Genomic DNA, 17,405 nt, shown 5'->3' on the forward strand with positions numbered 1-17,405 from the left:
CTGGATCGCTCCTCAGCACCCTTGGAAGAGCGCGTTCCCGCGGAGCCCCTTTGTACGTGTGCACGTCTTTGCCCGACGGAACGCGATATTACTTGGGCCACCTTTGTCCAGACTTTGGACACCACTTTGATTTCATTCGGGATGGGAAAGAGGGGAAGCGAGCAAAAAAAAGAGCCACAACCTTTGGGGTCACTTCAGCCTACGTTTCAAAGTGACGCCAAGTCATGTGTCAAAGTATTTGATTTTTTTCTTTTTGACTCGACATCAGTCAAAGTGGAATAACCGGTCTAAATTTAGAACCCAATTCGGCCCGCCAGTCAAAAAGTTTGCCCACCCCTGTGCTACCCAGTGCTCCACCGAGCCGCCCCCAAGCAGAAACAATCATAAGATAATTATCTATGACCTATTTAAGTAAAATATTGCACCCTGCTGTCTTCAAGTATACATTGACACAGTGGACTGAGTTGTACTAAAATTGCATTAATGTAGCGGTAGTTCAAGGATCAGGACTGCACTTAATTAGTGATGGGTCCGGCAACACCGATGCGTCGGCGCATGTGTCGAGCTCATAGAATTATGGAGCAGCCCCAAGTCAGATACTGGGACAATCAAAAGACCCACTACACTGCACTCCAGCCTCATCTGTGCCGTGTGAGTGGGTGTTTTCAACGGCGGGAGAAATTGTGTCCAAAAAGCGCAACTGGCTCAATTTCAAAATATTGGAAAAACTCTTTGTTTTAAATAAAAAATTGTAAAAAAACTAATCCCAGTGCACAAGGATCCTCTTTCACAACACGTTCACTTAGATTTTCATGTTATGTTACATGTTCACATTATTGATTGACTGTAACTAAAAAATAAAATACATTTTCAAGTTAAATGAATACGTGAAAGAATACAATGTAAAATATAATTACTTAAATTAATTAATGTATATACTAGGTCATCAAATCAGTGTCAGTCGAGTCTGTCAACTAGGTTGCCTGTAGTATTTTTAAATTCCAGCGGGTGTCAGCAGTGAGCGACACATTATCGACAGTGTCAATACAGTTTGGCAATGTGTCGAAACGATACACGACGCCTCATGGACCCATCACTCCTGATTGTACGATGGCTGACAGGAGCAAGCGCGCTGCAAACGACAAAACGCAGCAAACGGCAGGAATGCCACTGTAAAATTGTCACGTGCAAATCACTACAACGGGACTTAGTTCTCAGACCAGTAAGTTTTTATTGTAAAGTAAAACAGAGATCTGCAAATATGAACATTTTACAACAGTCAGTGGACTTCAGCAAGCAAATTCTCTTACTTAGCTGTGAAATATCTGTGATTTAAGCCCCAAATGAGAACTGAATGTCTGAAAGGAGTTACCAATCTGTGAGGCAGTTTTAGAGTATCACTGCTTCATTGGAAAACAAAATCAATTATATTAAAACAGCAGCTCATGCAGCAATATTTAAATTTCATGTGAATGTACATCTTTCAATAGTTGCTTGTTGTTTTTCTCATTGCAGAAATATCAACAGTCCAAACTGCTGTTTAAGCAGTCAGATCATGATATTTGTCAATTCAGATAGAGAATGGGATCGAGAGAGCAAGAGGCATAAAAACATTGAGAATTAGGTTACAGAAGGACTGCGATAAATATTGACAGAGATACAATTGACTGATCATAGTTTCCATCCATAAGCCAAAATCTTTTTTAATGGAATGGATAGTGTAAAATGTGTAGAACAGACCTATATTGATCAAATGTTCTGGTAGCTTTTTGCAAACATCCAGGTTGAGGTGAAGGGCTTAAGATTCAAGCTGCAGATACATGGCTTCAAATGTACAGGGGGGAATAAACAATAGTTGGCACTGTAAATACTTTAAATTTACACTACAAAAGTCATACAGACTCACAAGTGCTGTTGCCACTCTCCTTGGTGTCTGCACTGAAAAAACAACAACAACAAATAATGTTTTGGATTTCATCATCTTACAGGAAATAAGGTGTTGTTGTCCGAGGTGGAATGACCCTTTCAGAATCAGGCACTGCTCTGAAGAGCTTTGGCTCTCTTGTGTTAGCATCTTTGAAGACCATAATGGAGGCTATGTTGCCACAACGATAGCAGTAGTTGGGAGCCGACCACACCGTGACCAGCTTCTCATCAAACATAAACTTGTAACCCTCATGGACCAGTTGATGTGCCCGGCAAATCAGCTTCAGATTGTTGATGTGGACAAACTGCAGGGTTTGGGCAAGACACAGAAATGAAGAAGTATTAGGGGCGAAAAAGAACACATTATCAGACAAGAACAGCTCTCTGGCTAAAATCCCAATAATTTAAAAGTTGCTAGTGCTGCATGATGTTGGAAAAACATGCAATATGGTTGTTGAATATTATTATATATTGTTGATATTTAACATGTGCCTAAAGAAATGACACTGACTATGTAATGAAAGAATTTTTTCATGCTGAAAAATAAGCAATCTCAATGTATTCCTAGCTAATTATTTGGAATTAACCTTTATAATATTCAAGTATTGAATGGCGATGCACATTCAAGTTTGCGTCTAACTAGTCAAGTTCAGATAAAGGCATAAAATTCGATAAACGTGTCTGCGATATGCATATTGCATGAGTCAATATCACGTTTTGAAATGTTTTTGATATACTGCGACCTAAAAGCTGCTATTAATAATGTAGAGATAAGGAAATTCCAGTATAACTACAATTGTTCTTAAAATAATCATAATAGGAAGGCAGTGGAATAGAAAAAAGCATGTCGAGCTCAAAGTGAAGAGGCTATATGTGTGAAGTGGGGAAATTCTCCCCTTGATTACGTGGGTTTTTGCTGGGTCATTCCGCGTCCTCCTTCACATTGTAAAAAACTTACATATGCGACAGCATAGTACTACTATCTTGCGAATGTCAGGTAACTCAATTTTCAAAGGAATTTAGACCTTGGTTGTGGTTGGGCCTTTCCAAAACTTTTAATTTTCTTCGGGTTGTACATTTAGTTTTGCAGTTTTGTTTACCGTTTTTTTCCGTGTATAATACGCAAAATTTAACTAATTTATTGTCCTAAAATCTGGGGTGCGCATTATACATGGGTACAAATTTTTTTACATTTTTTTTTTTTTTTTTTTTTTTTTTTTTTTTTTTTTTTAAGAAAATCATGGTACAACAAAACCAACAACAGGACTGACCGACAAAGACGTGGAACAAAAAGACAGGGTGACATTACCAAAGACAGGAACAGAAACCAAACAGACATCATGACAGTAACACATGCAATGATCCGACGGTGAGCGAGGGGCAGACAGGACTTAAATACAAAACACGTTACAAGAACAATAGTGTGTTTGTACTGTGCTCTGGTCATTTCGTCAAAGAAGGGATAATAGTCCTCTTCTCTTCTTGACTGACAATGAATGTGATAGTTTAATACATACAATCAGCAAATAACAAAATGCGTATTACAGGTAATATTTTATTTCACAACACTTTGCCTTGTTCCTTTCGTCTCTGCTGTTCACTTCAAACACGCTCCATACGAACGCAATGCTCTCGTATCAGACGCTTGCTCGATCACCTGCTCGTTTGCTGTCACAATGTACCCTACACAAATCCGAAACATTTGTTGCGGCTCCGAGTCACGACGAGGGGCAAATTTTGGTTTCCAAGGGTGTTTTTATTCCTCTTCAACGTCTCTCCCATACAGAGCCGCCTTTTTCATATGTCCGCACGTCACTTTCCTCTCTTTTCATCTGATCGCGGTGGTGCCTTTACGGGCAGTCGGAGAAATCAACGCCAACAAAAAAAAATACATCCAGCCTAGTTAAGACCATACCAAAGACTATAAAAATGGGACCCATTGCCTCCCTGCGTGTGTGACGATCATTGGGACTTAAAAAAAAAAAAAAAAAAAAAGAAGAAAAAAAAAAAGAAAAAAATTGGGTGCGTATTATACATGGGTACAGGCTTTTTTCCAGCATCAACATGCCATTTTTAGGGTGCGTATTATACATGGGGGCGCATTATACACGGAAAAAAACGGTAATAGTTTTAATATTTGCAAGTTCTGCTGATTTTTAGATTTTTTTCAGGGTACCACTTTAGTACCAGTATGGAGGGTCTAGTGTGACGTCAAATCAAGCGCAGCGCGTTCGCTTCTCTCCCAGGGGGGGGGGGGCTAGTGTGACGTCAAATCAAACGCTGCGCGTTCGCTTCTCTTCCGAGGGGGGGAGGGGGGGGCTAATCGGACGTCAAGCGCTTTGTGTGGCGGGCTCCATCTAGTGTGGAAACTGAGAAGTGCTCAAGCTGTTGTGCGGGCCACATTCAATTATGTTTTCAGAATTTGCTGCGGGCCAATAAAAACTGGACCGCGGGCCGCAGTTGGCCCGCGGGCCGTAGTTTGGACACCCCTAACATAGAGGTTTTGTAACAGCAACATATCTTTCAGGGGCATCCTTGTATATTTCAGTAATGCCAAGCCATATTTTGCTTGTGTAAAAACACCTTGGCACTGTAGTACTGGACTGGTCTGCCAATATTCCAGAACAGTCTCCCATTGATAATGTGCTGCATATTATGAAGCTCAAAATACAACAACGGAGACCTCCGAACTGTTGAGCATGGGAATGGGAAAGACTTGCACCATCAAATCCTCAACATTTACTGTCTTCATTTCCCAAATGCTTATTGAGTGTTGTTAAAAAGAAAGGAGATGCAACACAGTGGTAAACATGCCTCTGTTCCAGCTTTTTGGGGACACGTTGCAAGCATCAAATTCAAAATGCATAGAGGTTTGCAAATAAATAAATAAATAAATAAAAACAATTTTTAAAAAGTTATATTTGTATTGTATTCAATTGGGTACAGGCTAGGTTGCTAAGAATAGGGAAATCTTTGTATTCTGCTTTTGTTTATGCTTTCATCTTTTAGAAGAATTGGGACTTGTAGTTTCAGGTTATGGACACTGATGCAAGCTTTTGCTACCCATAGCTATTGTTTGAATTCACCAACAGATTTCTTCTATTTTAATTAAATCATACTAGTTATGCAGTATTATATTTCAAGTTTGGAATTTGCAGAAAATAAACACCCGGGAGACAAACTAAGAATAACCCATTTTAGGGAGGAGAAATGTCCCCTCCATACTCATACAGTATATCCAGTTAGTAGACATGAAAATTAACTTCCCTGCAAATATCAGTCAGTGTTTGATGCAACCTACCTCATTTGTGACTTTTGCACCAAAGAGCCAACCTGCTCCTCTAGGGCTGATGGCCCAAGTGTCTACATCTTCAGGGTCAGACCAAACCAAATCACAAAAGGCTCCTTTGTGAGGGATTTCCTGGTTCCGCTCAATGGTCCGAATTTGGTCTAAGGTTTTAATGTCAGGAGAGAGGCCTCCGTGCACACACAGGATCTGTTCATCCATTAGCTAGCAAAAAGAGGAAAAATGGGAAAAAAATCATACTGAATGCAGCGATAGTTTAAACACAACTGTGTAGCTCTTACTAAGGAGGTGTAAGCTACAAAGTACTTTGGCTTGACAAGTTGCCGGGCTTTTTGTCAGTCTGGAAAGTTATGAAAATGTACTTTTAATTAAGGGAAGCCTATAAAACCGTTTTTGCTCATGTCTTCACTAAAACAATATTGTCTGGTTCTGATAAACCCGTTGATATTGCAAAAAATCATGCCAAAATGTTTGAGACCTTCCTGCTTTCTGCACCAAGTTTTGAAACTGAATTCATTAATTCCAAATTGATCTCTTCACTGGGCAGTAAGAAGCCCAAGTCCTCCATAATTAACTTGGAATCAACTCAAAACAAATACAGTGGATCCCTCTTATTTGCAAATGATAGGGACTAGGCCGGTCTGCGATTTGTAAAATATAGATGTGTAGCAGAGAAAATTGAAATACATACAGAAAAATATTTTAAACCTCACAGAATTCTTCACCTGTGGACCCAGTTTACATAAGCGTCAAATTCTGGAACTGACAGACAACTATTGTGAAAAGGGGAGTTTTGAATGGACATATTTTTTGACTGTTAAATCCAACATTCATTAAAGAAGTCAACTCCAACATTTTCTTTACAATAACATGTTGTATGTGGCTCCACTATTCTCAACATGACATTCTGATTATATTGCGTTTGTGGAATATGAGTTAAGCAGCAAAATTCACCTGTTTTTATCCATCTCAGGGGGCAGCTATTTTGCCACTTGCTGTCAACTGAAAATGACATCACAGTTGCCAGGTCTCAGGTGACAACCAATCACGGCTCAACTTCAGAAAACTGGTGAGCAGTAATTGGTTGTGACGTGAGACCTGGCAACTGTGATATTATTTTCAGTCGACAATAAGTGGCAAAATCATTGCCCTCTATGATCGTTAAAAAACGGATAGATTTTGCCTGTTTAATTCATATTCCACAAACAAAACATTAATCAAAACATTGTGTTTCGACTATTTGGGTTGCACAGAACATTACGAAGATAATTTTTGGACTGACTTCCTCTTTAAATCAGAGTCAAGTCTAGGTATTACATAATATTGAACTAATACTTACAGCTGCCACTGTTAACATATCAAACACTTTGGTGCAATACCGCCAGGCATTAGCGTTTCCATATTTGGTCTGGCACTCATCTGTGGAAAAAACAAAAAATTAAACTGATTACTGTTCAGAAGGCAAAATAATTTTAAAGTTAAAAGTTAAAGTCCCAATGATCGTCACACACACATCTGGGTGTGGTGAAATTTGTCCTCTGCATTTAACCCATCCCCGTGTGATTTTGATCCATCCCCTGGGGGAGAGGGGAGCAGTGAGCAGCAGCGGTGCCGCGCTCGGGAATCATTTGGTGATCTAACCCCCCAATTCCAACCCATGATGCTGAGTGGCAAGCAGGGAGGCAGTGGGTCCCATTTTTATAGTCTTTGGTATGACCCGGCCGGGGTTTGAACCCACAACCTTCCAGTCTCAGGGCGGACACTCTACTACTAGGCCACTGAGCTGACATTTTATTGTATTTATCACATCTGGTTAAAAACTGGTAAATATTTTTCTCTCATCTCACCATAAAAGCCATAAACTTGCGTAATCTGTCTGCTCTCGTGATTTCCACGTAGAAGTGTGATGCGGTCTGGCCATTTGGCTTTCAGCACCAGCAAGTAGGTAAAAGTCTCCAAACTGTAGTATCCTCGGTCAACAAAGTCTCCCTAAAGATCATAGAATCTTATTATCAACAAGTCAATGGTGACATCCTTGAGAAAAAGAAAAATGTTATATTTATATAAAATATATACGAACCATAAATATGTAATTTGTATCTGGAACTTGGCCACCAGTTCGAAAGAGTTCACAAAGATCATAAAACTGGCAAAAGGGGGGGAGGGGGGTGGGGAGGGGCAATATTAGATAAAATATTGTACACCACATATATCATCAAGCTACACGCGCGCGCACACGCACGCTCTACATTTTTTGCACGAGCTTTTAATGTCTGGAAATGTCACCTGTCCGTGTATGTCCCCGCATACTGTTACTGGAGTAGAAACAGGTTGGACGTTAGACTCCTCCAGCAGAAGATCACACACATAGTCACATAATCGCTGTGTAGGAGAAAAAAAACAGAAGTGCTGTACAGGTGGTAAGGGTTCAGACAGACATCATATTGGTTTAAGCAACTACTAAAGTGTTATGTACGCATTCGTAGGGCTTCCACAAATTGTTTTGCTCGTCGAGTAATCACCAACGGTAATTGCGATTAGTCGACTAATCGTATCATATGTAAATTGCGGAAAATCGCAGCAACAAGCAGCTGATCTTGTATATTCCCATTCGTAGCTTACAGTTTATTTAAGGTATATACAAATTAATAATGAAGATAATTATGGTGATGTTACACCTAACTTGTTTTAAACTTTGTAGCAGTATTCCCAACTGGTTTACTGGTAAGATGGATCATCTGAAAACGAAGGCAATACTAAGGCCTTAATTTATTTATTTTTTTGCTGTGAATATTTAGTGCATTTTAAAATGAGACCAAAATCTAGACTATGCTGAGTTCCACTAATACTATGGAAAATTATGAGTGAAATTAGGGAACTGCTTTGTGCTAAAGAAAACTAAAATAAACACTTGTATTGGTTTTTACATTAGTTTTTATCTAACCTTTATTCAAAACATTTTGTATTGCTTTGCAAATATGCATAATTTGATCTACACATTCAAATCGAAGCACTGTAAATTAGAACAGTAAATTGTAACGACCTAGGTGAGCCAAGAGTTTTCTTGTTAAGTGTTACTGTTAAGAGCTTGTGACAAATATGTGATGTGTTACTTTAAGTTCTTTGATGTCCGAATTATGAAATGCACTACTCTGTGCACGGTTGCGAGTGACTGCTCCATTGAGTGTAGCGTTCAATCAGACACACATGGTAGCCTGTGTGTTAACTACAGCTAGCTTCCAGACACGGCTATCCCTATATCAGAAATTAAATCAGTCATCAGCGACAACGTGCCTCCTTTGTAGATGGTCGTTTGTCACCGTCGTGCTGCCATAAAAGAGAGGATTACATCGTATTTTAGGTGAAATGCAGCAAGACCTTTTGACTCTGTTGCTAACAGGTTAGCCATGTCAATCATAATCACCCAAAATGGTTTTGTTTAGATCACAGATGACCCGGATTACCAGTACTTTGCATGTGCATCACTGAGAAAGCATACAGCCAGCGGAAGAAGTGGGAGACGAGGCATTTTCGAGAGAAACATACAACGCCAAATAAATGTGTAAATAAACGTCTTGGCTATTCAAATTAATTGCTGTGATTAGTCGACTACTAGTCTTACCTGTAAGGGCATCTTATTATCAAGAGTGAAACATATTGAATATGGATACTTCAGAGACAGTTTAAGAATACATAAACTGAGCGTTATAACAGTAAAGTTATTACCAAGTCGATTTCTGCAAATGTGAGGATAAGCTATTCAAAAGACGGATTCTTATTCCTTCAGACAGAGATGGTTTGAAATGAAAACACATTTTAAAACTCATTCAATGAAAACCATTTTCAGATCCTCTTTTACCCTTCCACGAGAAAAATGTAAAGGACACAATCAAAACTGGGATTGAACATCTGGATTCTTTAAAAACATAAATGTATATCTTTGGCGTTGAATGTGTTTCGAATGCGTGTGAAATTCCTAGATCATTGTGACAGCTCTTTTCTGTAAGCCTGTTTTGATGCATATCCCTCAACACCGGTGACATTAACTCAGAGGATTTCACTGTCAACACATAACACTGATAAATATCTAATACTGGCATATACTATACAATAGTAAAGGCATAATGGTAGAGAAACATTTGTTCACCGCAGCATCTTGCTTCTGTCTGACTAAATGAGAATAGGAAGATATTTTAATGAGCACGTCAGTTAGAGAAATCAAATTCCGAGTATTATATTATTTGGGGCGAATATTAGTGTAATGTACATCACACGATAGCCCTTAATGTAAAACCATGGCTTTCCTGACATGGACTTTTAGTCATTTGACTTGCCACTGACAGTGCATGTCTCCTCGTCATTGAAAACCACTTGTGTGTTACCCATAAACACATCAGCAATGCTGTTCACACAGCAATTGAAACGATAAACGTTCCGTCTTCTGACTCAAAATGGCAGTCACCACAATCAAGTCATTACATCGGGGTCTAATCATTTTATCTGTTAATAAAAGACATCTTCATTTGCTCCATTCACTTCCTGGCCGCACAGACGTATCGAGTGTGCTAAACGCTACTAGCTAGCTTAAGCTAGCCTTAGTTATTAACACATTTTAACCACAATTTAAGTAAAGTATTAAAAGCACACTACTTTTTCTTGCCGAATGTATTCAAATTATGTCTGGTTTACCTTTAGGTCATTTTCTGGAAGGTATTTGCACTGTTTTGCGATCTCCGCATATTTATCCAGATCAAGCGGCGCCATTGTAACTAGCTATTTGTCTTGCGCAACTTCCTGCAAATGTTGGGGGTCTGGCCATCTGTGTTTTACGAATTGCTATACTGCCATCTCCCGTCCGTATGCTTCAATGCAGCTACTGAGATCATTTTGGCGTAGTGGCATACTTTGACCGCATGGATGAACTCTTGTAATGTACTGCGATCCAAGAAGAAAAAAAATCGAGTTCTAGCGTCAGGGCAAATAGGCGTCTGGTTTTGTGCAGTCAAATGTACGCTGAGTTAATTTGACAAATATATTCTATTTTCATGGACTACGTCTTGTGTTTTAATATTCTGCTTTCAAAATGTATTTGCTAATTGGACGAATTGAAAATCATGATGGGTTTAAAAGGATGGACGTTTCGTCCATTGTTCATTTGGATTTAAAATTTAAGCATCAAATGTAAAAGTTACTAGTTTGAAAGGTTCACTCATTCATTATCAATGTGTAGTGGGACATTTGATTTTTTAAATAAAGGTATTTTAAATATAATATAAGTATTTTAAATAAATAAATGAATAAATAAATAAATATTCTTGTTTTTTCTTTGCTGATCTTTGCGCTCTCGAAATGATTGGTATAAAGCCCGTCCAATCAGCTAACGGGAGGGTGGTCTTTCATTGGTCTTCTCGAGTTTCTATTGGCTGATGTAAATGAGCATCGCGTGTTGAGCCAGGTTAGGTTGCAGAGCAATGACTTGTGGTTCATGAAGCGACAAACAGCACTGTACGCGCCGAGAGACATCAATGGTGGAGTACGCATCCATTCAGGGAAAGGTCTGAGAGAGACCGTTACTGGGGCTTACATGGAGAGCTGAAACTGAATATGGGATTAACGTCCTTAATGATGTACATATCGTCGGTTGTGGTATTTATTTTGTATGTATATATCGATTTTTCTGAAGCTGCACCTCGCATCAGTCTATACGATGCGTCGCCAATCTCCAGGAAGCCAGACACAGCCTCCGACACCTGGAAGACCCTCCATACAGATATGCCTCGTCGTTTACCAGAGAGCAGATTCTCTTTAGCACCGTCTTCTGCTATTGGCATAGCTAGCTATATCCCCCAAAATACAATTCTTTCTGCACCAAATGAGCCGACTACCGCCGATTTCGACTCCGAGATCATTTCAAGCGCAAAGGAAGACATCCCGGCGCTGATTTCCAGGTTAAGCGCCCCCCGCAAAAGATCCACTGATGCACACACATCACTCTTTGCCCGGGAGAAAATGCTACAGACAATGATGTCCATGGTTTCTCAGCGGACAGACAACGATGCGTGGTCGGCAGATAGGATCGCCACATCTGTTACCTCAGTGGAGAACAGTCAAGGTGAGTGTCGTCGAATGCAGTACTAGCGAAAGTGGATCATTTTGAAAGGTTTTGCTTTCACGTGATTAAAAACCTAAAGCAAAGAGGCGTGTAGAAAACCAGTCACTGCTATGCAGCGTATCTGCGAGAAGAGGAACGATCGCACTGTGCTTTTGACGCAGAGACCAAATAATGCACATTATAACAATGGGCAGACCCCATCAGATATGCATGATGCACCCCGTCAAAGAATCCTAATGTATCGTGAACTGCAATGTATTCCTGTTAAAAACGGTATCCTTGATACGTGAACATTAACGTGGCCTACATGAGGCCTCTGAATAAAAGATGTGTGCCACATATTACAGCGTATAGGATGAGGGTGGGAATGTGTGTGTGTGTGTGTGTGGGGGGGGCTAAGGTTGATCCTGTTGTTCAGTGAGGGTATCCCGTCTGTCAAGCCACACAGCATCCACACACACCCATGGCATTATTGCATTCAGCTCAGCAGGATTTATGTTTAAGGGAAATTTCGTTCAAATCTGTTTGTCATGGATGTGGGACATGTAGAATCCAAGGACACCCAAACAAAAATGGCCAGGCAGCTTAAGCTATGAATGGGGAATGACAATGGCCCCTATCCAAGCACTGTGCAAGTTTTGATTAAGTCCTAGCCAGAAGCACAGTTGTGATAATAAATCTTTTGATGACTGTGAGGCAGATGGTTTAGTTGTTTTTACCACTCAAATTGCTTATACCAGCTCACCAGGCTAATTCTGCCAAAGCAATTTTAAAGAAAAACTTGGCCATTTTTTTCTCTCCAAATATTTGATTCAATATTCTGTGTTTACAGAAAAAAAGCACAATTGTTACCTTGTTACCTCCTTCTGAAGTGAACAACTCCAGAAATATATGTAGCCTATTTCTTTCCATGTTCTGACTGATTTTGGCTCCTCACATCATCTATTAAAATCTATTTGCTGTGAGACTCATTAATCCCTAGCAACATTAAAATTTGGATACATCTTCACATCTTCCGTAAAAGACAACATCACTGATTATGACGACACCTGGTAGCCATTCTTGCAATTTTCCCAGAGATGTTCCCTCAAAACACCATTCATCCATCAATTCTTGTTGTTGCTATTATTACTATGTAATTCTTAATTACTTTCATTGTTATGATCGTTATTTGTCTCTTTATTATTTTCGTGCCTCTCTGGTCTTGTGTCTATATTTGTTCATTAAGGAAAAGGAGCTTGTTAAGGATATCCAAATGTTTAACTGTATATTTTTCAGACGTCACTTATGTTTTGCTAAATGTTACATTTCTTCTCAATTTTCTAGCATTTGCATAAAATAGTGACAAAAGGACAAACACTTGAGAATTAATTGTTATTTGGGGCTGGTTCTGCAGACGCTTTTTTTTTTTTTAATTCAAATCCAGACTTCAAAAGTGAGAATTGTCGTGCGACATATTTCCAAGCCTTTGTGCTCAGTTATACTTTCGGTTCAGTAACGCCAATAAGCTTTATCATGCTTTTTTTTCTCCCTTACCATCCGTTTGACCTGGTGGTCAAAATTAAACTTGCACTTTAATGTGACATAACCCTTAAAGCTTTAGCTTGGTGCATTCTTGAGCTCTTATCATTGTTTCATTTTAAAGGTAGATAATATCACATCAACAAAGGCATCAACCTCGATCACATGGAAGGGCCTCGCAGACACATATAAGCTTTTTTCCCTTCCAACATTTTTGCAGTTTGATGCCTAGGGAAAACAGGACAAATAAAATTGGTTTTCACGGTAGCAGCAGACAAGAAAATACCGAGTGAGGCTCAAGAGGAATTTTGAGTCTTGTTCTAAACGGTCCGCCCCTGTTTGAATAACAGTCATGCTGCCACAACACGTCACAGCAGTCAAACAGATAAACGAGACAGGGGAGAGGTGAGCCCACCCCCCTTTTCTCTTTCCACTGCACACAGGTCCAGCCCAATAGACATCAGACGCAGTGTGTGTAGCTAAACACCACATCTAGTGAAAGCCCAGTTTTTAAGAATGATAAACAGTGTGTGTGTGTGTGTGTGTGTGTGTGCGTGTTTGTGTGTGTGTTTGAGGTGGGATATGCATTAACTGGATTTCACACATTCTTTGGCATCATCAGGGCTGACAGTTCTTGTGCCTCTTACTGTAGCAAAGAGCCTGGGAGTAGAGGCTCTCCAGGCTTGCATAACCACAGGCCATTTTGTTTTACTTACATAAAAGTACAAATAACACGAGAAGAGCTACAACATTTGAATTGGATTCTAAAGCATCCAAATGAAATTGTACATTTAATTTGATCTAATTGCTTTAGGTATGTTTTGTTTTTTGTTTTGAGTACACAAATAGCTCAGCTGTACAAAGTACGTGTGAGATAGTGTTGGTCTGCAGTCGCCACTTTGCACTGAATTTGAGATCAGATAAATAATAGATAACCACAGACTGCTTGTCAAGGTCATCTGCATGTCAACATATCCTAGATTCTTTCGTGAAGCACACCGTCTTGAATTGTGCCAAATATGTCCAGCGAAAAGTCGCAAAAGTCTATGTATAATTGCCACCCATTGAAATGCATTGGAATTGTGCATCTAATTTTTAACACCCCTTCGATTAAATTCATATCTGTTCTTATCCAAACAGCTCAGGCTCCATGTTATTATTTAAGTGACTTCACTGAGAGTAGAATCGGAAGATAAAACTCTACACTGTACTAGTCTGACTGAGCAAATGCTGCTGCTCGCCTCCTAATTGGAGCTCATAAAAGGAAGTACACAACCCCAATTCTCGCCTCCCTTCACTGGCTCCCGGTTAATTTTGAGGTACATCTATTTGTTTCCAAATCAAATAAATCATTAAATGGCCTCGCCCTAGTTTAGCTCTCAGAGCTGCTCCACCCCTACGCTTCAGGTCTGAAGACCAGACGCTCCTGGAAGTGCAGAGACTGAGCGGAGCCTTGGAGAGGATCGTGCCTTTTCTGCCCTTCCCTCTTTTATGTTAGACAAGCCCCCGGCCCCTGCCAGTTTTTAAAACTCATTGGAAGACCCATTTTTATTCTTTAGCCTTTGACTTACTTTGTTGTTATTGTTCTATTGTTGTATAACTATTTTATATGTACAGTATATTACTACTACGACTGTATATTAATTTGTTATAATCTACAACTTTTACTGTCTTTCCAGTTACATCATTGTTATATGTGAAGTGCTTTGTTTCAGCTGCAGTTGTTGTTCAATGTGCAATATAAATGAGGTTGAATTGTATTGTAGTACTGTATTGGCCCGAATATAAGACGACCCTGATTATAAGACGACCCCCTCTTTTTCAAGACTCAAGTTTGAAAAAAGAGGTTTTGAACACCAAATTTAATTTTTATACAGAAAATAATTACAGTACATCTGAAACAAATGATTATAACAATCTATTCGAGAAAAAAAGCATGTTATTTTGTCTCATTCAAATCATGCAAAAACTGTCTATCACATCTTAATATCTGAACATTTAAATATGTAAACTAAAGTGCAATCACATTTGTAAATGAATGGCTTCTGGTTTTTGAACTGTAGATAAACCAATCTACTGTGATAAAACAACAATATTGCAATAACTGCTAACCATCAAAGTGAAGTCTAACTGTAACTGTAGTCTTGAAACAAATCTGAATAAGGAAAAACATTGCAATAAAATAATGCAAACTGCTACCGCTATTGTTGGGGAGCCTGAGGACTGTATAGGGCAGGGGTGTTAAACTCATTTTTTTCGCGGGCCGCATTGTAGTCATAGCTTCTTTCAGAGTCAACCCAAATGAATGTGAGCACCTCATATTATATACAGTAAAAGCTACAAAACAAACTGACAAATAACTCGTTTTCAAATGAGATGAGTAAAAATTGGTCAAATATCTAAAAAAAGATATTAATAAAATTGAAGACAATTTTCAATTCTAGTAATGACACGAATTTGATGCACAATTTGTCTTCGCGGGCCACATAAAATAATGTGGCGGGCCGTATCTGGCCCCCGGGCCTTGAGGTTGACATCTGTGGTATAGGGGGTTGGCTCGGATGGTTATGCGCTTTTCGCCCCCGGGTGTCGGTCAAAACACAGGAGGGAAGACGTGGTTCACTTTTGATTGCTTTACTGAATTATTGGCAAAAATGTAACATGCACTGTGGCTCATAGGGGCATACAGGCAAACTGGCAAAAGGGTATAAGCACACGTTTGGTCATAAGGATCTGAGAGCAGGTGTGTCTAGTGTACATGGGTGAGTCTTTGGGTGTGTGAATGTGATTCTTGTGTGTGTGATTATTGTGTGAAGGGTGTGTGGTGTGTGTGTGTGGTGTGTGGTTCTGCAACAGACAGAAATACAGCACGTAAGTCAACGCTCAACTTCTGACGTCACACAACACGAGTCGACGGCACACATTACATAACTAACTGCGCGTAACGGTTCCGCTATACTAAATAACTATAATTGAAATACTCTCGGCAACACACCAAACATAAGTCATCGAGACAACAAAATACATTTGCTGGCGACCGTTAGTTGCCGTGCCGCTGCGTAACGGCAACTCGTACGATGCGAGGAAAACTTAAAGGAGCGCGCCGAAGCTATCAATCAAACGACGCACACACGAAACAAACCACAATCAGACAAACGGCACAACAGTAGACAGTAGTGACAATGAAATGTATACACTCACTTTGTGTCAAAGACGCACACGATCACAGCAACACACTCAGTCGATACGATCCATCCATCCATCCATCCATCCATCCATCCATCCATCCATCCATCCATCCATCCATCCATCCATCCATCCATCCATTTTCTTCCGCTTATCCAGGGTCGGGTCGCGGGGGCAGCAGCTTTAAGAGGGGCTCCCAGACTTCTCGCTCCCCAGCCACTTCATCCAGCTCATCCCGGGGGATCCCAAGGTGTTCCCAGGCCAGCCGAGAGACATAGTCTCTACAGCGCGTCCTGGGTCGTCCACGGGGTCTCCTACCGGTGGGACATGCCCGGAACAGGAGTCCAGGCGTCCAGGAGGCATCCTGATGAGATGCCTGAGCCACCTCATCTGGCTCCTCTCAACGTGGAGAAGCAGCGGCTCTACTCCGAGTCTCTCCCGGATGACCGAGCTTCTCACCTTATCTCTAAGGGAGAGCCCGGACACCCTGCGGAGGAAACTCATTTCGGCCGCTTGTATCCGGGATCTCGTTCTTTCGGTCACGACCCATAGCTCGTGACCATAGGTGAGGGTAGGGGCATAGATCGACTGGTAAATTGAGAGCTTTGCCTTTTGGCTCAGCTCTCTCTTTACCACGACGGACCGGTACAGAGTCCGCATTACTGCCGACACTGCACCGATCCGTCTATCGATCTCGCGCTCCATCCTGCCCTCACTCGTGAACAAGACCCCAAGATACTTGAACTCCTCCACTTGGGGCAGGATCTCATCCCCGATCCGGAGAGGGCATTCCACCCTTTTCCGACCGAGGACCATGGACTCGGATTTGGAGGTGCTGACCCTCATCTCGACTGCTTCACACTCGGCTGCAAACCGCTCCAGTGAGAGCTGGAGATCACGGCTTGAAGAAGCCATCAGCACCACGTCGTCTGCAAAAAGCAGAGACGCGATGCTGAGGTCTCCAAACCAGACACCCTCAACGCCTCGGCTGCGCCTAGAAATTCTGTCCATAAAAATTATGAACAGAATCGGTGACAAAGGGCAGCCTTGGCGGAGTCCAACCCTCACTGGGAACGAATCCAACTTACTGCCGGAAATGCGGACCAAACTCTGGCATCGGTGATACAGGGACCGAACCGCCCTTATCAGTTGTCTCGGCACCCTGTACTCCCGAAGCACCCTCCACAGAACTTCCCGAGGGACACGGTCGAACGCCTTCTCCAAGTCCACAAAACACATGTGGACTGGTTGAGCGAACTCCCATGCCCCCTCAAGGATCCTGCCGAGGGTGTAGAGCTGGTCCACGGTTCCACGGCCAGGACGAAAGCCACACTGCTCCTCCTGAATCCGAGG

The 17,405-nt window shown here is 40.9% G+C and overlaps 2 protein-coding genes across 2 annotated transcripts in view; one reads left to right on the forward strand and one right to left on the reverse strand.

Moving 5' to 3' along the window:
- Positions 1 to 1,207: 1,207 nt before the first annotated feature.
- ppp6c (protein phosphatase 6, catalytic subunit) lies at positions 1,208 to 10,049 on the reverse strand. Its single transcript, XM_037259545.1, has 7 exons — positions 9,923 to 10,049; positions 7,520 to 7,615; positions 7,314 to 7,379; positions 7,081 to 7,222; positions 6,573 to 6,652; positions 5,228 to 5,437; positions 1,208 to 2,231 (listed from the first exon to the last, which is right to left on the reverse strand). The coding sequence occupies exons 1-7, from the start codon at positions 9,995 to 9,997 to the stop codon at positions 1,983 to 1,985; spliced, it is 918 nt and encodes a 305-aa protein (XP_037115440.1). The 5' UTR covers positions 9,998 to 10,049; the 3' UTR covers positions 1,208 to 1,982.
- Positions 10,050 to 10,701: 652 nt separating this feature from the next.
- si:ch211-158d24.2 (multiple epidermal growth factor-like domains protein 9) overlaps positions 10,702 to 17,405 on the forward strand; it is a 46,787-nt gene continuing 40,083 nt past the window's right edge. Inside the window, exon 1 of the mRNA XM_037259476.1 lies at positions 10,702 to 11,345. Coding sequence (XP_037115371.1) covers positions 10,838 to 11,345 — 508 coding nt within the window. The 5' untranslated portion in view covers positions 10,702 to 10,837. The remainder of the gene's footprint in view (positions 11,346 to 17,405) is intronic.

The sequence above is a fragment of the Syngnathus acus genome, chromosome 9, assembly GCF_901709675.1.
Source record: "Syngnathus acus chromosome 9, fSynAcu1.2, whole genome shotgun sequence".
Lineage (NCBI taxonomy): Eukaryota > Metazoa > Chordata > Actinopteri > Syngnathiformes > Syngnathidae > Syngnathus > Syngnathus acus.